Raw genomic sequence first — 27,204 nt, 5'->3', positions numbered from 1 at the left:
CAGAGAGGTCGAAACTTTTCTAGAGCAAATTAAGGATCAACTGCGGACCGCAACATAAAAACAAGAAAGGTGAAATTTGCAAATCAGGCGAAGCATGGAGCTCAAAGAGGGCGAACAATACCGCCCAAAAAGAAGAAGGGAGGCTTCCTCAGGGTGGGTAACGATGAATCTCACAAAAAAGTACAAATACAAAACAAAAAGAGAACACGGGTGGGGAGCAAACTAGTCAATCAATCAATCAATCATGGAATTTGTAGAGCGCGCTACTCACCCACTAGGGTCTCATGGCGCTGGGGGGAGGGGGAGTCGCTACTCCTCGAACAGCCAGGTCTTGAGTTGTTTCCTGAAGGAGAGATGGTCCTGGGTCAGCCGTAGGTGGGTGGGGAGGGAGTTCCATGTCTTGGCCGCCAGGTAGGAGAAGGATCTTCCTCTGGCGGTGGATCTGCGAATACGTGGGACGGTGGCGAGGGCGAAGCTGGCGGATCAGAGCTGGCGAGTGGGTGTGTAGAAAGCGAGGCAGCTGTTGAGGTACTTGGGGCCCATGTCGAGGAGAGACTTGTGTGCATGGGTGAGGAGTCTGAACGTGATCCTCATGCTGACGGGGAGCCAGTGCAGGTCTTTCAGATGGGCAGAGATGTGTCTGTGATGGGGGATGTCCAGGATGAGTCGTGCAGAAGCGTTCTGTATGCGCTGGAGTCTTTTCTGGAGTTTGGCTGTGGTTACGGCGTAGAGGGTGTTCCCGTAGTCCAGTCGGCTGGTGACGAGGGCCTGGGTGACCGTCTTCCTGGTTTCGGTGGGGATCCACCGGAAGATCTTTTGGAGCATGAGCAGGGTGTTAAAGCAGGACGACGAGACGGCGTTGACTTGCTTGGACATCGTGAGGGAGGAGTCCAGGATGAAGCCCAGGTTGCGAGCTTGGTCCGATGGCTTGGGGGCGGTGCCCAGGGCAGGGGGCCACCAGGAGTCATCCCAGGCAGAGGGAGAAGGACCCAGGATGAGGACTTCCGTTTTGTCTGAGTTCAGTTTCAGACGGCTGAGATTCATCCATTCCGCGACGTCTTTCATTCCTTCCTGGAGGCTGGCTCTGGCGGTAGTGGGGTCGTTGGTGAGGGAGAGGATCAGCTGGGTATCGTCAGCGTAGGAGATGATGTTTAGGTTGTTTTGGCGTGCGATGACTGTGAGAAGCTCATGTAGACGTTGAAGAGGGTGGGGCTGAGCGAGGATCCTTGCGGAACGCCGCAGATGACTTCGGTGGCCGCGGAACGGAACGGGGGAGGCGGACTCTCTGGGTTCTTCCAGCGAGGAACGAGATGATCCACTCCAAGGCCGTTCCTTGGATTCCGGTGTTGCTGAGGCGTTGTATCAGGGTGCGGTCGCATATCGTGTCGAAGGCGGCTGAGAGGTCCAGGAGGATAAGTGCCGCTGGTTCCCTGTTGTCGAGCAGAGACCTGATGTCGTCAGTAGCTGCGATGAGGGCGGTCTTGGTGCTGTGGTTTGCTCGGACACCAGACTGCGAGGGGTCGAGGGATCCGTTTATCTCGAGGAAGGCGGAGAGTTGTTTGTTGACGGTCTTCTCGATGACTTTGGCAGGAAAAGTGAGGAGTGAGATGGGGCGGAAGTTCTTGAGGTCTGTGGGGTCCGCGGTGGGTTTCTTCAAGAGGGCGCTGAGCTTGGCATGTTTCCAGCTCTCCGGGAAGGTGGCGGATACGAAGGAGCTGTTAATGATGTACCGGACTTGGGTTGCGATGATGGAGTCGGCTTTGTTGAAGACGTGGTGTGGACAGGGGTCGGTGGGGGATCCGGAGTGGGTGGTGTTCATCGTGCGCGTGGTGTCTTTGGTGCTGACCGGGGTCCAGTTGCAGAGGGTGGTGGTGGGGGGTGCTGGTTCGGTGGTTGGGAGCGTGGTCTGTGCGCTGAAGCAGTTGTGTAAGTCGGCGATCTTGCGGTGAAAGAACGAGGCGAGTGAGTCGCAGAGGTCTTGAGAGGGTGTGATGTCGTTGTTGCAGGTGCTGGGGTTGGAGAGCTCTTTGACGATTTTGAAGAGTTCTTTGCTGTTGTGGGTGTTGTTGTCCAGATGTTCTTTGAATGTTGTCCTTTTGGTGGTGCGGATCAGCTTATGGTGTTTGCGGGTGGCGTTCTTGAGGGCTGTCATGTTCTCCGTTGTCTGGTCGTGGCGCCAGGCTTTCTCGAGGGTGCGGCAGGTTTTCTTGGAGTTTTTGAGGTCATTGGTGAACCATGAGGTTTTCTTGCTGCCGGGTCTGCTGGGGGGGTTCTTCAGAGGCGCGAGGGAAAAAAACAGAAAAAATGTCCTCACTAATTAAAGTAAAAGGAGCATACAGGCCTGTAAACATGAATTAGGCCATATACTCCCCAACATAACTTAGGAAAATGATGACAAACTCTAAAAAATTCTAAATACTCTCCTGGAACGTTAATGGTCTTAGAACAGCTAATAGAAGGAGGAGGATCCTTGAATACCTTAAGGAAGCTGATAGTGAGATAATCATATTACAGGAGACGCACCTTCTAAGCGTGGAATGGGACCAAATAATGAAAAATCTTAGCTGGGTCGACGCCTATGTCTGCACTAATCCAGACTGCAGCATCAAAGGTATAGCTATCATTTTCTAAAAATCACTCAAAGTCAAGATAGAACACAAAGTAGTAGATAATAAAGGAAGATGGGCAATAACCAAAGTAAGAATATCTGATAATATATTCACTGTAGCAGGCTATTACGGTCCAAACTCAGATGACCCAACCCTCCTTCAAAGACTCTACACAGAACGTCTATCAACAACCTCACCGATAATATTAGGGGGTGACTACAACATAATATTAGATCCCAAAATGGACAGATCCCCCCAGGAAGACAAGCAAATCTACCTAAAATGAGGGAGTGGCTAGGCAACTACAAAAAAGATTTGGATTTGATGGATATGTGGAAAGAAAAGGTCGACAAAAGACAGCCCTTTACCTTTCACAACAAAAAACTGGGACACAAATCAAGAATTGACTATTTCTTAATACATAGGAGTCTATTAGGTAATGTCAGGAGCATAGAGCATTTGCCAGCTCACTTGTCCGACCACTCAGCAGTCCAACTAACACTGCAAATGACAAAGAACAACACACAACCTAGATGGACGGTCGATCGAACTATATTACTAAACCCACAGTTAATGGAAGAACTTAGGGTTGTTACAGTCAACTTCTTTGAGGACAATAAAACTGGCACTTCAAAACAAATCACCTGGGACACATACAAGGCAGTAATCAGGGGGAATTTGTTAAGTATGGGAGCTTACAGATCCAAACTTATGAAGCAGGAAATAGGAGACATGGAAAAAGGTATAAAATTACTTGACTTACAAATAGTGACTGAGAGCACTCCATGCACCAAAGAAGTACTAGAAAAGGAGAGGCAAGAACTAAAGGGGAAACTATTTGACCTACTTGAGAATAAAGTGAGGAGAAAATGGGAAGCTAGCAAACTATCGAACCATGAATATGGAGAAGGATGCGGCAAAATGCTGGCATGGAAAAAGAAGACGGATCAAACCAGAAACAAATTATCCAGCATCCAACAGCATAACCAAATAGAACCAAGCTCTGAGGATACTGTAATAATGCAGGAGTTCACAAATTTCCTCTCCAACCTATACAAGGAAGACATAATCCCTACTGAGGAACAGATTGGAAATTATCTAGATCTCCGGCCACTCCCACTCTTAACGGAAGAGGAAAAAGAAGAACTGAACGAAGAAATTATAATTGAAGAAGTTAGAGACGTGATAAGAGGACTGAAAGAAGGGAAAGCATCCGGCCCAGACGCCTTACCCAACGAATTCTATATAAACCTGACAGAGACCTTGGCTCCGCCAATAACAGAGTTACTAAATATAATCTACAAGGATCAGGATAAAATTCCAGACTCCTGAAATGATGCAACCATTAGCATCATTCTAAAACTGGGGAAAAAAACCAATAATCTGTGAATCATACAGACCGATTTTATTGCTGAACTGCGACTACAAAATCTTCATGCAGATCATGGCAAAGAGGTTAGCTACTGTAATGACAAAACTGATTAACCCTGACCAAAAGGGTTTCGTGAAGGGAAGGCAAATACAAGAGATAACCCACAAACTCTTTGCTGAAATGGATATAGCCACCTGTGAAAAAAAAAACCTTTAACAATAATCACCTTCGATGCTGCCAAAGCATTTGACAGAGTCAATTGGACATTCTTGAACAAAGCCATCAGCAAATACAACCTAGAGGAGAACTTTAGTCACATGGTGGAGGAAATATATAAAAGACCAAGAGCGAAGACACTAATCAAAGGGAACCTCAGCGAAAAAATTGAAATTCAAAGAGGAACAAGGCAAGGATGCCCGTTGTCACCGCTACTTTTCAATCTTTATATTGAGCCTCTAGCATGTAATCTCAGAAACCATAGCTCAATAATGCCCTTTAAACATCATGAATGGTCCAAAAAGGTGGCTCTATACGCGATGACCTGAGGGTTTTTACAGACAATTTTCAAAATTCTATTGCATTAATAGAAGACACATTAACTAATTTTGGTAGAGTGTCAAGGTATCAGACAAATCAGGCAAAGACTGAGGCCATGAGCTGGAACACGCACCCCAACACCCCATAATCCAAAGATAAAATAAAATACTTGGGGATTAATCTGGTTAAAGACCTGGAAAAAGTACCCCAGATAAACCTCAACAGAATCGCTGGAGAAACCAGAAGACTTCTTAAAGTATGGGATGGGCTACCATTAAGTTTCCTGGGAAGATCCAACATAATAAAAATGTCCATCTTACCCAAATGTACCTACCTTTTCAACACTATACCTTTGGAACTCAAGAGAGACGTACTGAAGAAAATTCAGGGAGAAATAACGAGCTTCATCTGGTCATCCAAAGGAACGAGATTCGCATGGAGTAAACTAAGGAGGAAAAAAGAACAAGGGGGGATAGCCAGTCCTGACCTTTTTGAATACTATAGGGCATTCCAATTTAAAAACATGAGACCTCTCTTGAAGAGCTATCAATACTACCCTGATTTTTTACAAAATATGACAGGAAGAACAGATCATTGTCCATATAAATTTGGACACCCCAAATTTTTCAAAAAGATGAAACTAAAGATCCTAATCAACGCAGCAAAATTATGGTATCAAATTAGAAGCACGCTAAACATACCATACTACATACCTTGGCCCCTATATGGGAATCTCCGGGCACACCAGACTGCCTAAAAGATTGCATGGCCTCCCCGCTGAAAGCAGCAGGAATCAAAGAATGGGGCCAATTGATGACAGAAAACTCCATATTCTCTTGGGATCAACTAATCATAATTTCCAACTCATCCCTATCTAAATTCAAATACTACCAACTTCCTAGCTGGCCTAAATCACTCACAGAAAAAAAAAGGGGAAAAGAGGATCAAGATAAAGAAATGATGAAAGTTCCTCCCATAAAAAAAGAAATATCTAGGTGGTATTGGGCCCTCATAACAGCTGGGGGAGAAAATGTCCTGATCCCAGAAACAACATGGAGGAAAGATATGCCAGAGCTGGACTTACAAAACATACGGCGAAGATCCCTTTAAAAGTGTTGGTCTACCATAAAACTGGCCGCCTTAAAGATGAATCACCTATTTACAATACCCAGGGCCTACTGGACCCCCAAAAGGCTATCAAAATTCAAGGGAGACAATATATAGACCTGCCCTAAATGCGAAATGGAGAAGGCAAACGACCTACACATGTTCCAGAAATGTCCTCTCCTCGATTCCTTCTGGCAGGAAGTTGGTAAGGCGATAAACCTGGTATTGAAAAAACAACTGGATGTAAGTATAAACCTTATCATCTTTGTGATCGACATCACAAATGATCTGGGTAAGTTAACAAAAAAAGAGGAAAGTCTACTTTTTGTATTGATACTACTAGCAAGGAGAGAGATATGCATAAACTGGGTTAAACTAGTACCACCATCACACGGAGACTGGCTGAACTCCATTATAAAAATAAATAAACTTGACAGGAAAGGAAAACCCAGTAAAAAATATAGTTTTTGGGAAATTTGGGAAGACCATTATCAATCAGGCACTAAATGCACAAGTGTGACCCTGGAAAAACAAAATCCAATGATTAAGCGGTGACAATAATTCAGACGGGAAACATTCCCGTCAAGTAGCCAGGAGGGCTAGCTCCCCCACGAGTAAACGGATTATTGATTATGGTAAAGGACCAAGGAGACCCCAAACTGAAATAATCGCTAAAGGGAAACTCCCCTCCCAGGTTGGCCACCATGGGGCAGTGAAGATACAAACGTTGTAGCGAAGGGCTCCCGTTAACTCCTTATACATAAAATCGCACAATGAGAATAAAAAAAAAAAAGTAAAACCTTGATGTCTACACTAATCCTTTCTAAAATAGACTACTGTAACGCACTCCTGCTGAATGTCCAAGAGAAAGTCCTAAACAAGCTACAGTTGGTTCAAAACTCGGCAGCCAGAATTCTAGCCGGCATCCCCAAGTTCAAATCCATTTCACCGACCATACTCCAACTTCACTGGTCACGTATCAGAAGCCGCACCAAATTCAAAGGACTATGCAGCGCGTACAAGGCAATCAACAACACTGGACCACAGTTTCTAAAACATTCACTATGCCTGTACGCCCCTAACAGACCACAGTGCTCCTCCACAGTGCATCTACTTTCCGTCCCACGCACCAAGAAATCATCCTGGGGAGACCGACGTTTCATAGTTGTTACGGCCAGACTTTGGAACACCCTTCCACTCTACATGAAAACCAGTCCTACACTCATGACATTCAAGAAACAATTAAAAACCTGGCTCTTTAACCAGTAGTCCCCACTCTCAGCGTCTGTCTTTCTGATTTACTCTACAAGCGCCGACACACCACAGGGTATTTGCGTGCTATATAAGTTGCATAAATAAATAAAGAAAGAAAGAAAGAAAGAAAGAAAGAAAAGAAATGTAAGATAGATTTAGAGCCATGTTGATGACTTGTATCATTTCAATCCAGCATTCACAGAATTAATTCAGACATTAAAAAATAGCAAATTATGATGGATTTCTGAAATTGAAGATGCAAATTTATGTTGCAGCCACGCCCTCTTTGTGACCTAGCATGCTGGGTGCAAAAACACAGCCAGCTTGGTGGCTTGTCAACAAAAGCATTAAAGGGCGTATGCTTTGTCCATAAATCGCAGGCGGCTTTAGAAGGTGATGTGGTGGACACCCGAGGGGCCTGATCTATATTTGAGTGGCCGGATTACTCCATCACAGCGGTGACGGTTCTCCCGTCCCCTAAAATATAAACTCTATTATAACCTATTGGATTTATATTCTGGTGGACGAAATATCCGTCTCGTTGTGACGGAGTAACCTGTCCGCTGAAATATAAATCAGGCCCTAAGACACATCAGTTGGTTATTGTAAAGGAGTTGTCTTACTTCTAGCCTGTGGATTGAACATGTTGTGCTCTACACCCCTATGGCCTCGCCATTGCCAGCGGCCCTGTTTCTACTTAGAAGTACCCAGCACTACAACAGGTTTTATGGTGATCTACAACAGAACGTATAATGATGCATATAGATTCATGATAATACCTAGTATCATTCCAACATAACATTAGCAGTTTGATATAGGATGTAAGAAATTAGGTTAGAAGTTTTGTGGCACGTACAAGTACTAGGTCCACAATTTCACCTTACTAGGAGCCAAGCACCCCATTGTAGCGCTTGACTCTCTCAGGGTTGCGAGGCAGAGCAGTGCAAGGCCTACTCAAGGGAGGTGGTGTGGGCTGTAATCACCATTCACTGGTACACAACAATAACACTCATTAGAACATTGGAATGTTGGAAGCTCCATTGAAAATAATGGAGTGCTCTGGGCCTATAATGGCTGCTATAAGCCTGGAGATCCAACATTCCAATGCTTCTTTGTGGCTGTAAACAAATGATTCAGGGAGCCCGAGGGGATTTCAATCCCCTCGCGCTCCCTGAAGCCTTTGTTTAATTTGTTAGAACATTCTGCCCTCTAGTGGCAGAATATTCTAGTAGCCTTATAGCCCTTCGTAGCAGGGCTATACCGGCTATTAAAGTCCTGCTGCCTTGTTAAAGTCCCTTGCCTTCGGCTCGGGCCTTTAACGCTGCAGTGGACCTTTAATAGCTGGTACAGCCCGCTACGGCAGTCTATAAGGCTATAATAAATGATTGTTCAGTCAGTGCTTTTCCTTTAGAAAAAGGAAAGAATGTTTTTTACACATTAATTATGGAATACTACACACTAATGTACAATTATATACAGTAGGCAGATGGAAAACAATATAGATGACATACAAATATTTCTGGTAAATCTATTGACTTTGTCAAAGGTTCAAGATTAACAAACCACAATTTAAAGACATAGGGGCATATTAGCATCAAAAAGCGATATTTATCCCTAAATGCGCTTAGCGCATTTTTTTTTATCGTTGCCTATCACCGGTTATTATCGCAGAGATAACATGCTATTAGCAACGTTTATCTCTAATGCAGTAAAATATCCAGCGAAAGCGGCTCAATGCATGAATATTGCTTGAAATCCAGCGATATTCAGGCATTAAAGCTAATGGGGACTTAACCTGAATATCCACCACCCTTTGGATAAACAGGTTAAGTCATAGTCTGAGCAGGCGTTAGTTCCTGGCGATAATCGCGCTTAGAGCTACTTTTTTAATCACACAGCCTGCATTGCTAATAGGCGATAGCTGTGTTAGCTAACAGGTTGGGTACGCCCACTTTACATGTCATTAACGATAAATATCGCTGACATTCAACGTGGGCCCCAAACCGGTCGATATCGCCTAAAAGCTGACGCTAACTGCTGTTAGCGACAGCTTGCTAATAGGGCGATAAAATTATCGCCGCTTTAGTGGGAAAAAGTCCCGCTAAAGCAGCGATAATGCCCTTGCTAATATTCCCCATAATGTTGAATGTAAATGCAAACACCAATAATAATGGTATGTAAATGCACGTATTAATATTAATAAAGCAAACACACTTTGATCAGTAATAACTGCCAGCATTATTATATCAATAAAGTATTAAAACAATGAACATAATACGTCTGTGTGCTTCTTATATACTTTCAAACCATGAAAATACAATCATAAAAAACAGACCCTGAAGAACATCAGGTTTTTAATCTCATAAATGCATTTAGCCCATAGAGGGCGCTGTACACCATGTTCCTCTTTTGGGCATCTTTAGGTCACAATAAATGTAACCATAGCAGAGGCCTCTAGAGGGTGCTGCACTCCCAGCTGCAGAGCAGAAGATCCAGCCTTGGTGGTGCTTTAAAACCTTATTGAAAATTCCAGAAGGAACATGGTTTTTATAGCCTGAAAACATAGGGACCGTCCTTCATAAACCTTCTTTAGGGTGGATACGATGCACTCCTGCAGCCCTCCACATTTCCATTATCACATTGGTGGAACCTCTGCCATCCTGGGGTCACCGCAAGTGAAGAAGAATGTGCAAATCAAAAAGCTCCGCAGGGCATTATGGGGCACTTCCGCTGGAGCAGCTGCATCCAAGGAGAGCAACTGACTTGTTTTTGTGGAGTAGTGTGGCTCACTGGTTAGAGGCGGCAAACCCGGGAGCAGAAGTCGGCCCGGGACCAGGGTTCAATTCCCGACGCGGCAGGGTCGTGGACTTGGGTCAGCGGACTCGATAATTCTCGCTTCGGTGCTTACTCTAATCAGGGGTTCCACTCGGCAACTCTGGACATTAGCTTGCCTAATCTCCACAATGGCCCCATCAATTCCGGGGATGCCTGGCCCCACCTTGGGGACTCCCAGCAGGGACCATCCCACAGGGAAAGCCAGGACGGGTTCCCCAGAGTTATACAGTGCCAGGAAACCTACGGACGGGTAGCAGTGCGCTTTACAAGCTCAAATACATTTACATTTATATTTACATTTTGCTGGAAGCCCTCATTTTATATTGTTTGGGGGTGCCTGGTCATCCCTGCCACAATCATTGGGGCAGCCGAGGGACCCTAACTCTCACTGTCCCGCCGGCTCCCGCATGGCAGCATCTTCTCTCACAGACGGCAGGGATCTCCTGACTGGTGGTGGCCACCTACTACCCCAGACACAGGCAGGGGAGCAGGACAGGCACACCGCCACTGGGGAGAAGGGGCCTGGCAACCCTCCGCCTGCTTTCTGGCTGTCAGGGTTAAGGGATGGAGCCCTGGCCCCATCCTTTACAAATACTGCCTGGTTGATAAGATCCCTGGGCTATGAAAGAATCTAGGGAGGGGCACCCATGCACACTCTCTGCCTGGAAAAATTAAATAGCATATCCTTCGCCCACCCTCAGGCCCTGAACCACTCTGGGGTGGGTTTAGAAAGGGTCAGCTTGTTCTCGAGGAAAGAGGCCAAATGTCACCAATCTTCAAAATGCCACATCTCTGCCCCCGTTGGGCTGACTTTGACAATTTTATGTTCATTTTCCTCCTAGTGGAAAACTCTAGCCAACATGGGCAGTTTCAGCAGGCCTCTTTACCTCCAGAGCAGTGTGATCTAGAGAGAGCTGCTTCTCCTGAGTCCCTGCACCAGCTTTCCTCCTTGTCTTGGGAGCAGAAGTCCTGGGTTTTCCGACAGCTGATCCTCCGGAGGTGTGTGAGTGCCACCTCACCGGCACTTGGGGCGACCCACTGATCCTGGGATCAACTGGGGCTGAGTCCTCTGTCCTTTGAAGGCCTCAGGGAGTTCTTCCTTCCAGTTGTCCATGGCTGCTCCAGGGCCCATGGTGAAGCTCAGACAAACACCAAGCAAGAGAGAGTCTCCCCCTGGTACAAGAGTTCTTTAAGGGTTGAAGAAGGTTCCAGAAGCCAGGCACCTCTAACCAATCCTAGGGTTCCATGTCATCTCTCTGCCTCTGTTCCAACCCTCCTGCACAGCATGCTGGGACTATTCAAGATGGCACTATCCAAGAGTCACTATTCACATCTCCTCTGTGAGCCTAAGCTCCGCCCCTCACCGAAATCACTGCCAGGGCCTTTCTCACAAAATGCTCAAAGGGGAGCCACCACTGTGTTTGCTCCAGAGGTCCAGGCTTCAGTGGGCTTGAGCAGGCTCATCGCTGGTGCGTTGTGACAGCTGGCTGATTGTTGTAGATCCTTCAGCCCCACTTCTTTCCTCCTCAGGAGCTGAGTGAAGCACTGGTAGTCGCTCCCTTTGTGTGGAGGCCTTTGTTCCTGCTTCTGGAGAGAAATGTAATGAACCAAGCACAGCAGGATGACAAAAGGCCTGGCCTCCGATCATGAGCCGGACCAGAGAAATATGACAATTCTGGAAGACCCACCAGTTATACAGAAATCTGTGTGAAACTTTCAAATTGTATTTTCTGGCACAGGCTACACCCCATTTCGATACTTCACCGGTCTCTGTTGGCCAAAGGAAAGCAAAACTGCAATCTAAGACAGTGTTCTCCCAGTTTAGATAAAAATTGTCACTACAGACAAAACAGTAAATCCCACCAATTTTTCCCATTAATGAACACTAGTGTTATAAGACCTATACCAGGCCAATATATAACCCTGCAGAATCCCAAGGTCACCTGTGTGCAGTTGCCACACCGAGCACTGTAATGTTTGAAGACCGTATGTACGCGGTCTAGTGTTTGCGCACGTAGCCGTGCGCTAGCGCGACTGTGACGTATCACGGTAGCGTATATTATAAATAAAGGAAGGCGTGGTCACGGAACTAGTCCGGACCACGCGGAGACTAATAGCGTGTCCTGGGTCGTCATTACCGCGCTGCGACGGGGGGCGCAGCGTGACAAATTGCAGTCCTCTACAATGGCGACGAGGGCCTGAAGAGCCCGTAGCGTGCCCTGGAGCACTGCCTGCCCCGCCCCTCCATTGATCGGCGAGATCCCGTGCCTGGCTGGGCTACGCTGGCAGAACCACGTGGGGTGAAGTGCCCCGAGCCGAGTGAATGACGGCACGCGCATGAATTCCCAGCTGCCAGGAAAGGTCAGAGAGGAGCTTAGCCTTCTACACAGCCACGAAGTGCCTGGGCCCTGAGAGAGAATATTGCACTACGGTGTCACGCGCTCTCTGCGCCACCAAGGGTGCTGGGACTTTAAACAAGCCCTCCAAAATAAGACTACCTGTGGTGAGAGGGGGCCCTGGAGAAACAACAGTTCAGCACCCGCCCCCCCTGCAGGTGCATCCCGGCGGCCTGGTCGGTGTAGGTCACCAACCCTGCGGCCATTTGCCCTGTGTGCCCGAGGCAGTGAGTGACATCACCTTCCCCCAACATGGCGTCCATTCCGCCAATTGAACCTTTCTCCGTCGACGGTGCGCCTGCAGCCCTTGCCCCAAGATGGAAGGACTGGGTTGAAAGACTACAATTCTATTTCGAAGGCGCAGGCACAGCAAGAGAGAGACGCAGGGCGCTCCTCCAGCATCTTGGTGGGAAGGACATTTATCGAATCTACAAAACCCTGACAGAAGCTACTCCTCACACGTATGTCACGCTCCTCAACGCGCTCAACGCCCATTTTGAGCCGATGCAAAGTAAGGACTACGAGCGGTTCATTTTCCGGCAAGCGCGACAGGAAGCGGATGAATCCCTCGACGCTTTCCACGGCCGCCTGAAAGAGCTAGCGAGCACGTGCGGATTCCGCGACGAGCAAGAAGAAATTCGCGGACAACTTATCCAAGCCTGTTACTCCTCAGACCTGAGGGTGAAGATCCTCCAAGAGGATGGCAAACCACTAGAGGAGATCCTAACGCTGGGCGCTCCAAAGAATTGTCCCAGGCAAGGGCGTCCCATATGGAAGCAGCACTCCACAGACCAATTAAAACCGAACAGGTGCACGTGGCGGAACACGTCAACGTGGTGCGGCCCAAACAACGCCCGGCGGGGAGAGGAAGGCCGCTAGAACGCCGCAAAGACTGTGGGTACTGCGGTGGCGCGCCACACAGAGCGCAGGACTGCCCAGCTCGAATAAGAAAGTGCGGGTCATGCGGGCGCATGAATCACTTCGCATCTGTATGCAGGTCGTCCAAGCCCAAACCCGAAGCCGCTCACGCCATACGGGAAGACCCCGAGAGCGAAGACATGGATGACGACACACACAGCTACCCGGTACACTATGTGTTTGCCATAGACCAGCCGCTGAAAAAGAAGCGACGACTTCCAAAGTGCAGGATAATGATACAGAACCAAGAGGTGAGAGCAACCATCGACACAGGTGCATCCATCGAACTTATGGCGGCAAACGTTTACGCTCAACTGCGAGACAAGCCGAGTCTGAAGCCTGCCAAAATCAGAGTTTTTGCATACGGACAGAAGACACCCATACCGCTAATTGGGTGCTTCCAAACGGATGTACAACACCAGGACAAGAGAGCACCATCTACCATCTACGTCACCAATGAAGGCAGTGGAATGCTACTCAGTGGCCAAACAGCCGAAGAACTTCATCTAATATCCTTCGCAATGGCAGTACTGGAGGAAGAACTCGAGACGATCATTGAAGAGTTCGAAGACGTTTTTAAGGGCATTGGATGTCTCCGAGGGAAGGAAGTATCCCTACACATCGATCGGTCCATTCAGCCTGTGGCTCTGCGTCATCGACGGATAGCATTCCACCTGAGAAAAAAAGTGGAACAAGAACTGGAGAACCTCGAGAACTAGGGAATTATCGAGAAAGTCAGTGGGCCCACCCCCTGGGTATCGCCAATCGTGGTGGCGCGAAAACCCAAGAAGCCAGGGCAAGTACGCATCTGCGTCGACATGCGCCTGCCCCACGCCGCAGTCAAAAGAGAAAGACATCTGACGCCCATGATAGACGACATCCTGGGAGAATTAAATGGAGCGAAGTGGTTTTCCAAAATGGACCTGAGGTCAGGATATCACCAACTGCCCCTGCACCCGGATTCCAGGTACATCACCACCTTCTCCACTCATGTCGGACTCCGACGCTATCGAAGGCTCAACTTTGGGATATCAAGTGCAGCAGAAGTATTCCAAAATACCATTCGAGAGGTACTGAGCGGAATAACTGGAGTCCTCAATGTCAGCGATGACCTGCTGATATACGCCGACTCCGTGGAAGAACATCACCGGAGGCTCAGAAGCGTGCTGAAGAGGATCAAAGACTCAGGCCTTACGCTACACAGAGAAAAGTGCCAATTCCTACAGAACACGATCAGCTTCTTCGGATACACTTTCTCCGACAAGGGAGTAGCGCCAGACCCTGAAAAGGTGAGAGACGTGCAAGCAGCACCCGCCCCGACCAACACGTCAGAAGTGCGGAGCTTCCTCGGAATGGTGAACTTCTGCGGGTGGTTCATCCCAGATCTCTCCAATCTCACGAGACCACTAAGGGAACTTACAAAATCTACCATCTCATGGCATTGGGGAAAAGAGCAAGAGCTGGCATTTCAGAACACTAAAGCCGCCCTGTCTGCTAACACCACTCTGTCATACTTCGACCCCACCAAAGCAACCAACATCGCGGTCGACGCCAGCCCGTATGGACTCGGGGCAGTACTGACACAGAGCCAAAATGGAGAAGACTGGGTGCCAATAGCCTACGCGAGCCGCTCCCTAACAGAGACTGAACAACGCTACTCTCAAATTGAAAGGGAGGCCATCGCAATCCACTGGGCCTGCAGACACTTCCATGTGTACGTCTATGGACATCCCTTCACTGTATCCACCGATCATAAGCCTTTGCTTCCTCTATTCCGGGGGTCAGTCTCCAAACCCCCCCCCAGAATCGAAAAGTGGATCTTGCAGCTCCAAGAGTATGACTACAAACTGGAATTCAAGCCCGGAGCAAATAATCCAGCCGACTACCCCTCCCGGCATCCCCGCGCGGCAACCACGCAGGAACAGGAAGATGTGGAAGAAACGGAGGAGTACGTAAAGATCATCCTGGAGCGCTCACGACCCCTACCCATGGGCATCGACCTGATCGTGGAAGCGACCCGCAGTGACGAAGTCCTCCAGCTGGCAATAGACGCCTCACGAAACAGCGACTGGAAGTCACTCCAGAATTCACTGGGTCAGAGAACCCCTGAGGCAAAGAGGGCTCTAGAGGCGATCCTCAGAGTGAAAGATGAACTATCGGTGGACGCGCAAGGTTGCCTTCTCCGCGGACCCCGAATTGTGATGCCTGCTAGTCTGACACAACAGGCCATCGAGCTGGCGCATCGCGGCCACCAAGGGATCGTGAAGACGAAGAGCAGGCTTAGAGCGAAGGTCTGGTTCCCGGAGATGGATGAGAAAGTCGAACAGCTGGTAAAAGGATGCCACTGGTGTCAAGCGGCAGGTCCACCCGAGCCTCCAACCCCGGTAATCACTGAGGATGATCCGACAAGACCATGGGAACGAGTAAGCCCCGACTTCGGACACCTTCCAGATGGCCGTCACATGCTCGTCGTCATCGACGACTTGACAAAATATCCCGAAGTAGAGATAATAACATCTTTGACCGCCAGGGAAGTGACTGCCAAACTGGAGAAGATAATCGCCACTCATGGCATCTTTGAACAAATGAAGACGGACAACGGGCCACCGTTCCAAAGCCAAGAGCTCGCCGACTACTTCCAGGAATGGGGGATTCAACACAGGAAGATCACCCCCAGATGGCCCCAAGCCAATGGCGAGGTAGAGCGGTTCATGAGGACCCTCAACAAGGTCATCAGGATCGCTCAGGCTGAAGGAACACCAGTCGAGAGGGCCCTGTACAGATTCCTGAGAGAATATAGGCTAACGCCTCACCGCACAACTACTGCTGCCCCGGGACCCTCCGCAATGGGCAGAATCGTCAAAGACACCATTCCTCATCACCGCACTTGGACCCCTCAAAAGGCAGACCCCCAGCAGACACTGCGGAACAGAAGACGATCGAATGAGTATGCCAGTTTTAGACGCCGGGCCAAACAATCACCCATAGAGGAAAGAGACTGGGTCTAAGTGAGGGATCGGTTCCCCGTGAGCAAGTTCAGACTCCCGTTTGAGCCCCGTCCATGGACAATCACGCGCCGGTCGGGCACGATGGTAACTGCCCAGCGCGACGGCGAAAGCGTCACACGCAACGTATCTTTCTTCAAGCGGGCAGCCAGCCCGTCGGGAGGACAACAAAATCAAGACCAAGACAGAACCTCCTCAAGCCCCACGGCGTCCGGCATCGACTCCCCAGGGAGTGAGCAACGAAGCCCCGATGAAAGAGCTGCGGCGAACTCTCAGGATTCCGGAAGGTCAAGTGCAGATAGCCCTCACCTCTCCGATGACGGGCTATCGCCAACCCCAGCCCGACAAGACACCCCTCGAAGGGTCCTTTTCCGAGGAGAGGCCGCTGGCTATGGGTTGAGAAGAAATCCCGCGCCATCTTCGCAGCTAGCGGACTTTGCCGTGGGCTAAGACGGTGGCACCTGCTCATCAGACTGGTAACAGGCCTGCCGGCCATTTGATCTATCACCTGTCCTTGATTAACCAAGTGACTTTGAGACAGAATACTGTTGGGGTTTCCCCCCCCCCCCTCTTTTGATTTTCCTTTTGATTTAATAAAGGTTGAAAGGAGTGTAATGTTTGAAGACCGCATTTACGCGGTCTAGTGTTTGCGCACGTAGCCGTGCGCTAGCGCGACTGTGACGTATCACGGTCGCGTATACTATAAATAAAGGAAGGCGTGGTCACGGAACTAGTCCGGACCACGCGGAGACTAATAGCGTGTCCTGGGTCGTCATTACCGCGCTGCGACGGGGGGCGCAGCGTGACAAATTGCAGACCCCTACAAGCACGACGGCAATCTCAAAGGCATGGCCTGCACACATGCACACGAATGTGCACAATTCAGGGCCGGCCTTAGGCATGTGCAAGCTGTGCACCTGCACAGGGCCGCCAAACCCCAGGGGCCGCCACGAGGAATCGGATACAATACATATTCGTGGGCGTGGCGGCCCCTGGCAGGGATTTGGCGGCCTCCAGCTTCCACTAACTTGCAAACACCCTGACCCCCCCTTCACCCCCTCCAGTCCTCCCTTCACCCCCGCCGGCAACAGAAGATTGCCCAACTGATATTTCCCGTTCTTCCAGGGCAGTTCTCACTCACATGCTCGAGCACAATCCTTCTCAGGCCGTGCGCCAGGAATATGGAGCAAAATCTTTTCGCATCACGTACTGTCACCCTTACATCTGCAGTTGAGAAAGGAGTTTGGGGTTTTGTCTCTTTGCACGTGTTATCCGCCACTCACTCGATGCTTCCTGCCTTCCACCTGGACCCAACGCTGGTTCTGGATGAGATCCAAATGCCCCTTCTCTCGTGACGTAGGTGCGTTATTTCACGGCATATATGTCCCGTCTGCAGCTGGACTGTCTTCCTGCTCAGCCCCAATTAATGGCACCCAACGTCCTTCTGTACAAAAAGCACTACGCAGCGCTCGATTTTATATTCGAGTAGGGAGGTGGCCTACAGAAGTAAATCCATCACTAATTCTACACTGAAGTGTGCCAGTGAACTACATGCTGCCCGAGTTAGCACAAGGGTTTTTATTTTCATTTCCAATAGATGCTCCTGCTCTGAGGAAATGCTCTGTTCCACCACTCCGACCCCAGACAATAGTGTCACCGGCTGCCCACACCGTCTCACTCCACAGTCGGACTGCAGGCAGTTTTAAATGGCACAAAGTGGTAATTGTGCACAGAGACAGTCGTGCACTGGTTAATCTGCTAGCCACGGGCCCGCCATATGAAAAGCAAAACTCCAGCCACACTCGTGCACCAAGAATTGACACGCACGCACCACGCCCCCAAGTGGAGTGGTGAGAGCACGCACTGTCAGTAGTGCACTCGTGGTGCACAAGCGATAAGGAGCCAAATGCCTGGAACTCCTTAAGAGTTAATGTTAAAGTTGTTTCTCATTAACCGGAGGTATTTACTTCTGAAACACCATTTCCAAGTAAAACATTTCTCAGCCCAGTAATAATTCTCCAGAATCCTTTCCACAGTGTGGCTATTTAGGTCACGAGAACGTTGTAGAAAAGTGTACACACAGGGTCAGTTTAAAGCCCCCCACCATCACCGAACTTTTCCCTTTCCCCACAAGCGGGGCATTGCGCTCTTCCAACACTGTCACCCCACCGGAGCACAAATAAAGCGTGCCCCAGGCGCTCCTCGCTAGGCTCCCTTCTCCTTGTCATGACTGCTCATGGCTTCTAAATGTAACAATATGAAGGCACCATACCTAATGGTGGAATTAAGGGTTAGGCGCGCTGCAACATGAGACAAGCACTGTCAAAGCCAATAGGTCTCTCCTATACTAGAGCTATTGGCTTTGCCACTGTGTTTTAGCCATGTTGTACACCACTGTGGCTGCTGTTCAGCATGGCTAAAAGTTAGTGGTGTGGAGAGTCCTAGAATGGAGTGGTGGGAGTAGAATGTCGTTGACTAGGTTTGTTGTCGTAGAGTGGAGTAGCAGAAGTGGAGTTCAGTGGCTCATAGGCGGAGTCTGTCACACAGTGCAGTGTCGAAGAGTGAAGTGGAGTGGAGTGTGATGGAATAGGGTGGAGTGGGTTGGAGTGGATTGAGGGGGATTGGATTGGTGGCAGGGGCGGCCTTAGGCATGTGCAAGCAACAGGGTCACCAAACCCCAGGGGCCGCAATGCCAATATATATCCTTAATATAATACATATTTGTGTGGCGGCCCCTGGCAGGGATTTGGCGGGCTCCGGCTCTGTTCCACTTTCAAACACCCTGACCCCCCCTCTTCACTGGCCTCCGCGCTCCGCCCCGCCCGGACCCCCTCTTCCAGGGCCCCCTACCTACGCTCCCTGCACAGGGCCACCATGAGCCTAGAGCCGCCCCTATGCACATAATTTAATGTGTAACAGCCAAGTGCCCCTTACCCTAACTAGGTCACAGCAGCCTTATCTTAAAAGGTGGACACCGGTGATAAATGCGTGCAGACCGCTTGCCAGGTGATTATTGTGGATGAGACACATGTGGTGAGCCTCACCCACAGTCAAAAGTCCGAAACCGGGTGAAACAAAAAGCAAAATATCTGGGCGTACGGAATGGCCAGAGTCCAAGTCCAAAATACGAAATGAAAAATTTGCAAAAATTGATAGATTTTTGAAAGTGCAGATGCAAATTAATGTTAAAGCCCATTCTCTCTGCAACCTCGTCTACTAATAACAAAAGCACCATGAAGTTTTTGCTTTTGCTAAAAAACACATTCAAGGGTATTATTCCTAATTCCCTGGTATCCCCAGTTAGACTGGCAAGTGATCGACACCTGGAGAACATGAAGTTATTGCATAACACACTGCCACCTGATCACAGCAAGGGCAAATGCGTGACTTCAAGGACGTCTAGTAACAGCCTGGGGGCTGCACCCTGCTTCACAAAAGACCTGGGGCCTCATTTATGAAAAGTGACGCATCGCTGCGTGAAAGCAGCGATGCGTCACTTTTCATTGCGCCCTCCTTGCGACACCAATGATGCGTCATATTTACAGTATGACGCATCACGTCGCAAGGAGTTACAGATACGTCGGTATTTCTGACGTAACTGTAGGCGCAAAAGTGACGCATTGCTGGAGTGTGTCACAAAAGTGACGCAACTCCAGCAATGTGTCCTTTCACAAGGGGCAACCCCCGTGTGAAAGAGCTTGCGTCAGTCTTACGCCTGCTGTGAGGCAGGCGTAAGATTTTGACGCATTTGAGACCTAGAAGTGGCGCAGTGAAATCTCATAGATTTCACTGCGTCACTTCCATGACCCTATCTTGCGTCAATACGCCCCCCTTGCATACATTATACCTGGCGCAGGTATAATGGGGCGCAGGGGTTTACAAAGTGACGCATCTACCTAGATGCGTCACTTTGTAAATATGGCGCAACAAGGTGCATTTTTTACGCCTCTGGTGCATCACAAAAAGGGCCCCCCCCGTGGCGTAAAAGTGACGCACAGCCTCATAAATGAGGCCCCTGATCCTGAATACAAGAGGGCAGATGCATGAGAAACTGAAGCAGCACAGCACAGCAATCTAGGTCATTGTGTTAAGAAGAGAGATCAGCACAGAGCAATAGTTACTAAATATGACCTGAGGCTGCTCCTTCCTCTCTGCTGGGGCACAAACAGGCTCCAAGTGCTAGTCACATATCTTTGAACCATGGTGAAAAAGTGTGTGTTTGATGCTTAGCACAGAAGCTATATCAGAAGAACTGCCTTCCAGCCTATCCTTAGACAAACGATAAAACACTTCACACGCGGGATGCGTGATGCGCAGTATACAGTGCAATGCCCAGACCATGTGTGAAATGTTTGGAGACATTAATACATTTGCCCTGCTTCGTGCTTGCCACAAAAAGGCATTTTTTTACTCAAAGCTACATCTAACAACCTTTGCAGACTTGGGTGCATATTACCAAGCCTGGCGATATTAGATTATCGCCGCTTCAGCAGCCGTTTTCGGCCGGTAAGCGGCGATAATTCTATCGCCTTATTAGCAAGCTGTCGCTAACTGACGTTAACGACAGCTTGTAGGCGATAGCGAGCGGTTTGGGGCCCGCTTTGCGTGTCAGCGATATTTATCGCTAATGACATGCAAAGTGGGCGTACCCAACCTGTTAGCGACTGAAAGCAGTCGCTAAAATCGCTATCGCCTATTAGCAAGGCAGGCGTAGCAATGAAAATATTCGCACTAAGCGCGAATATCTCCAAAACCTAACGCTTGCTCAGATCACTTCTTAACCTGTATATCCAATGGAAGTTGGATATTCAGGTTAAGAACCTATTGGCGTAAATGTGTGAATATCGCTGGATTCTCAACGATATTCACACATTTCGCCGCTATCGCCGGATATTTTATCGCTTTAGATATAAACGTTGCTAATAGCACGTTATCTCTGTGATAATATCCGGCGATGCTTGGCGATAAAAAAAACTCGCTATGCCCATTTAGCAATAAATATCGCTAGTTGTTGGTAATATGCCCCTTGGTTTGTATATAAACACTGCTTCATTTGAGCCGGTGTTTTCCAGTGCTCGGCACCAGTAGTTAATTGTCATCACTGGTGCTTGTGACAGTCTGGTGGCGCTGTCTGGCTAAATTATAGATGACTAGAACAACTTTTATTTATTAATTCAAGATACATAAAAAAAGACTTTTTATTACGTCACACCCAAGTCATACTTTTAGCTTTGGGGCCTGAAATAGTCTGAATTGTCACACTTGTTGGAGTGTAATAATGAATAATCCGGTCTTTGTAAAGTGCAAAATAATCCCCCCTAAGGGTCTCAAGGGGCTGGAGGCTATTGGGAATATTAAGTGAACTATTGCCCAGAGTGCCATGGTGCTGGGCTACCTGCCACCGGCGCCAGGCATCGATTCGTGAGCCCTGTGTTGTGGAGTCAGCTGCCCTGACCGCTGCACCACACTTCTTCCCAGTGTGATAGTTGGCAGTTGTGTTGTTGCTTTCATTGGCAGCACAGCAGGGGCAATTTGGGATGCAAGCTGCAGTGGTCTCCTGATGAGAGTACTGACACTTTTTTTCACAAATAAAGCACTGTTAAATCAAACCTGTGAGGTACTATTAAAACTCTCCACGTCAATGGAAGTCTCCGTCAACGCAAAGCATGGATGTCATTTAGGAATAGTCTAGCAGTATGATTTGAAATGAGCACTAACTTAGTAACAATATACCATACCTTCCAAGCAATTTCTGAAGCTCATATTGGACTCGGAGTTGTAGGGGGGTGTGTCATAAAGTGGCCACTTCAGGAGTTCCTCCACATCAGTCGTGGTGGGCAGATTTGGTGCGTTCACTCCAGGTTCTCGAAAGAGGCGTGGTAGCTCAAACTCGTCTTTGTCTTCAATACAGAAGGTGTTAACGCTTGAGGCACTGCAAGCAACCTGGAAGAGAGGAAAGTTACACACGGTGTAAGAAAAGCAGCATGCTTCCAGGTGTGGCGTGAATGGTGTGGTGGCCTGAAGAAGAAAAAGCTCCTCCACCAGAAATTGAGTGTCTGTGCATGGGAGAATGGCCCACTCACTTCTCCTCTGTGTACATGAGGTTCCAATTCTATCAGACAATGTGCAACATGAACTGGAAACCCATATCCCGCATCTGTGCAGGTGGGATCTGCCCCTCACAGATGCTTTGTTTCTGTCACTGTGTAAGAGAGGGTCACATCCCTCATCTGTGCAGGTGGGATCTGCCCCTCACAGATGCTTTGTTTCTGTCACTGTGTAAGAGAGGGTCACATCCCTCATCTGTTCAGGTGGGATCTGCTCCTCAGAGATGCTTTGTTTCTGTGTAAGAGAGGGTCACATTCCTCATCTGTGCAGGTGGGATCCACAGCTCACAGGTGCTTTGTTTCTGTTTAAGAGAGGGTCACATACCGCATCTGTGCAGGTGGGATCCGCTCCTCACAGATGCTTTGTTTCTGCGTAAGTGACGGTCACATCCCTCAACTGTGCAGGTAGGATCTGCTCCTCACATATACTTTGTTTCTGTGTAGGAGAGGGCCACATCCCTCATCTGTGCAGGTGGGATCTGCTCCTCACAGGTGCTTTGTTTCTGTCACTGTGTAAGAGAGGGTCACATCCCTCATCTGTGCAGGTTGGATCCGCTGCTCACAGGTGCTTTGTTTCTGTGTAAGAGAGGGTCACACCCTCATCTGTGCAGGTGGGATCCGCTCCTCACAGATGCTTTGTTTCTGTCACTGTGTAAGAGAGGGTCACATCCCTCATCTGTGCAGGTTGGATCCGCTGCTCACAGGTGCTTTGTTTCTGTGTAAGAGAGGGTCACATCCCTCATCTGTGCAGGTGGGATCCGCTCCTCACAGGTGCTTTGTTTCTGTCACTGTGTAAGAGAGGGTCACATCCCTCATCTGTGCAGGTGAGATCTGCTCCTCATAGATTCTTTGTTTCTGTGTAAGAGAGGGTCACATCCCTCATCTGTGCAGGTGAGATCTGCTCCTCACAGGTGCTTTGTTTCTGTGTAAGAGAGGGTCACATTCCGCAACTGTGCAGGTGGGAGCTGCTCCTCACAGGTGCTTTGTTTCTGTTTAAGAGAGGGTCACATCCCTCATCTGTGCAGGTGAGATCTGCTCCTCACTGATGCTTTGTTTCTGTGTAAGAGAGGATCACATCCCTTATCTGTGCAGGTGGGATCTGCTCCTCAGAGATGCTTTGTTTCTGTGTAAGAGAGGGTCACATTCCTCAACTGTGCAGGTGGGATCTGCTCCTCACAGGTGCTTTGTTTCTGTTTAAGAGAGGGTCACATCCCTCATCTGTGCAGGTGGGATCTGCCCCTCACAGATGCTTTGTTTCTGTGTAAGAGAGGGTCTCATCCCTCATCTGTGCAGGTTGGATCCGCTCCTCAAAGATTCTTTGTTTCTGTGTAGGGGAGGGTCACATTCCTCAACTGTGCAGGTGTGATCTGCTCCTCACAGATGCTTTGTTTCTGTCACTGTGTAAGAGAGGGTCACATCCCTCATCTGTGCAGGTGGGATCCGCTGCTCACAGGTGCTTTGTTTCTGTGTAAGAGAGGGTCACATCCCATATCTGTGCAGGTGGGATCTGCTCCTCACAGATGCTTTGTTTCTGTCACTGTGTAAGTGACGGTCACATCCCTCATCAGTGCAGGTTGGATCCGCTCCTCACAGATTCTTTGTTTCTGTGTAAGAGAGGGTCACATCCCTCATCTGTGCAGGTGAGATCTGCTCCTCACAGGTGCTTTGTTTCTGTGTACGAGAGGGTCACATTCCTCAACTGTGCAGGTGGGATCTGCTCCTCACAGATGCTTTGTTTCTGTGTAAGAGAGGGTCACATTCCTCAACTGTGCAGGTGGGATCTGCTCCTCACAGATGCTTTGTTTCTGTGTAAGAGAGGGTCACATCCCTCATCTGTGCAGGTGGGATCCGCTCCTCACAGGTGCTTTGTTTCTGTCACTGTGTAAGTGACGGTCACATCCCTCATCTGTGCAGGTTGGATCCACCCCTCACAGATGTTTTGTTTCTGTCACTGTGTAAGTGACGGTCACATCCCTCATCTGTGCAGGTTGGATCCACCCCTCACAGATGTTTTGTTTCTGTCACTGTGTAAGAGAGGGTCACATTCCTCAACTGTGCAGGTGGGATCCGCTCCTCACAGATTCTTTGTTTCTGTGTAGGTGAGGGTCACATCCCTCATCTGTGCAGGTGAGATCTGCTCCTCACAGATGCTTTGTTTCTGTCACTGTGTAAGCGACGGTCACATCCCTCATCTGTGCAGGTGGGATCTGCTCCTCACTGATGCTTTGTTTCTGTCACTGTGTAAGCGACGGTCACATCCCTCATCTGTGCAGGTTGGATCCGCTCCTCACAGATGCTTTGTTTCTGTCACTGTGTAAGAGAGGGTCTCATCCCTCATCAGTGCAGGTGAGATCTGCCCCTCACAGATGTTTTGTTTCTGTCACTGTGCAAGAGAGGGTCACATCCCTCATCTGTGCAGGTGAGATCTGCTCCTCACTGATGCTTTGTTTCTGTCACTGTGTAAGAGAGGGTCACATCCCTCATCTGTGCAGGTTGGATCCGCTCCTCACATATGCTTTGTTTCTGTATAAGAGAGGGTCACATACCTCATCTGTGCAGGTGAGATCTGCTCCTCACTGATGCTTTGTTTCTGTCACTGTGTAAGCGACGGTCACATCCCTCATCTGTGCAGGTGAGATCTGCTCCTCACAGATGCTTTGTTTCTGTCACTGTGCAAGAGAGGGTCACATCCCTCATCTGTGCAGGTGAGATCTGCTCCTCACAGATGCTTTGTTTCTGTCACTGTGTAAGAGAGGGTTACATCACTCATCTGTGCAGGTGGGATCTGCTCCTCACTGATGCTTTGTTTCTGTCACTGTGTAAGTGACGGTCACATCCCTCATCTGTGCAGGTTGGATCCGCTCCTCACAGATGCTTTGTTTCTGTCACTGTGTAAGAGAGGGTCTCATCCCTCATCTGTGCAGGTGAGATCTGCCCCTCACAGATGTTTTGTTTCTGTCACTGTGTAAGAGAGGGTCACATCCCTCATCTGTGCAGGTTGGATCCGCTGCTCACAGGTGCTTTGTTTCTGTGTAAGAGAGGGTCACATCCCTCATATGTGCAGGTTGGATCCGCTCCTCACATATGCTTTGTTTCTGTATGAGAGAGGGTCACATCACTCATTGGTGCAGGTGGGATCTGCTCCTCACTGATGCTTTGTTTCTGTCACTGTGTAAGAGAGGGTCACATCCCTCATCTGTGCAGGTGGGATCTGCCCCTCACAGATGCTTTGTTTCTGTCACTGTGTAAGTGACGGTCACATCCCTCATCAGTGCAGTTTGGATCCGCTCCTCACATATGCTTTGTTTCTGTCACTGTGTAAGTGACGGTCACATCCCTCATCTGTGCAGGTTGGATCCGCTCCTCACAGATGCTTTGTTTCTGTCACTGTGTAAGAGAGGGTCTCATCCCTCATCTGTGCAGGTGAGATCTGCTCTTCATAGATGCTTTGTTTCTGTGCATGAGAGCGTCACATCCCTCATCTGTGCAGGTGGGATCTGCTCCTCACAGTTGCTTTGTTTCTGTGTAGGAGAGGGTCACATCCCTCATCTGTGCAGGTTGGATCCGCTCCTCACTGATGCTTTGTTTCTGTCACTGTGTAAGTGACGGTCACATCCCTCATCTGTGCAGGTTGGATCCGCTCCTCACAGGTGCTTTGTTTCTGTCTCTGTGTAAGAGAGAGTCACATCCCTCATCTGTGCAGGTGGGATCCGCTGCTCACAGGTGCTTTGTTTCTGTGTAAGAGAGGGTCACATCCCATATCTGTGCAGGTGGGATCTGCTCCTCACAGATGCTTTGTTTCTGTGTAAGAGAGGGTCACATCCCTCATCTGTGCAGGTGAGATCTGCTCCTCACTGATGCTTTGTTTCTGTCACTGTGTAAGTGACGGTCACATCCCTCATCAGTGCAGTTTGGATCCGCTCCTCACAGATGCTTTGTTTCTGTCACTGTGTAAGAGAGGGTCACATCCCTCATCTGTGCAGGTGAGATCCGCTCCTCAGAGATGCTTTGTTTCTGTGTAGGAGAGGGTCACATCCCTCATCTGTGCAGGTGAGATCTGCTCCTCACTGATGCTTTGTTTCTGTCACTGTGTAAGTGACGGTCACATCCCTCATCAGTGCAGGTTGGATCCGCTCCTCACAGATGCTTTGTTTCTGTCACTGTGTAAGAGAGGGTCACATCCCTCATCTGTGCAGGTTGGATCCGCTGCTCACAGTTGCTTTGTTTCTGTCACTGTGTAAGAGAGGGTCTCATCCCTCATCTGTGCAGGTGAGATCTGCCCCTCACAGATGTTTTGTTTCTGTCACAGTGTAAGAGAGGGTCACATCCCTCATCTGTGCAGGTGAGATCTGCTCCTCATAGATGCTTTGTTTCTGTGCATGAGAGCATCACATCCCTCATCTGTGCAGGTGGGATCTGCTCCTCACAGTTGCTTCGTTTCTGTGTAGGTGAGGGTCACATCCCTCATCTGTGCAGGTGGGATCAGCCCCTCACAGATGCTTTGTTTCTGTCACTGTGTAAGAGAGGGTTACATCACTCATCTGTGCAGGTGGGATCTGCTCCTCACAGATGCTTTGTTTCTGTCACTGTGTAAGAGAGGGCCACATCCCTCATCTGTGCAGGTTGGATCTGCTCCTCACAGGATCTTTGTGTCTGTGTACGAGAGAGTCACATCCCTCATCTGTGCAGGTGGGATCTGCCCCTCACAGATGTTTTGTTTCTGTCACAGTGTAAGAGAGGGTCACATCCCTCATCTGTGCAGGTGAGATCTGCTCCTCATAGATGCTTTGTTTCTGTGCATGAGAGGGTCACATCCCTCATCTCTGCAGGTGGGATCTGCTCCTCACAGGTGCTTTGTTTCTGTGTAAGAGAGGGTCACATCCCTCATCTGTGCAGGTGGGATCTGCCCCTCACAGATGTTTTGTTTTTCTCACTGTGTAAGAGAGGGTCACATCCCTCATCTGTGCAGGTTGGAGCCGCTCCTCACAGATGCTTTGTTTCTGTCACTGTGTAAGAGAGGGTCTCATCCCTCATCTGTGCAGGTGAGATCTGCTCCTCACTGAT

General features: G+C 49.0%; 1 protein-coding gene across 1 annotated transcript in view; it reads right to left on the bottom strand.

Moving 5' to 3' along the window:
* Positions 1–27,204, bottom strand: part of LOC144773653 (tyrosinase-like) — a 192,887-nt gene that overhangs the window by 61,743 nt on the left and 103,940 nt on the right. The window contains exon 4 of the mRNA XM_078658802.1: positions 21,772–21,976. Coding sequence (XP_078514928.1) covers positions 21,772–21,976 — 205 coding nt within the window. The remainder of the gene's footprint in view (positions 1–21,771; positions 21,977–27,204) is intronic.

The sequence above is a fragment of the Lissotriton helveticus genome, chromosome 8, assembly GCF_964261635.1.
Source record: "Lissotriton helveticus chromosome 8, aLisHel1.1, whole genome shotgun sequence".
Taxonomy (NCBI): Eukaryota; Metazoa; Chordata; class Amphibia; order Caudata; family Salamandridae; genus Lissotriton; species Lissotriton helveticus.
This window is presented reverse-complemented; position numbering and strand designations above follow the sequence as displayed.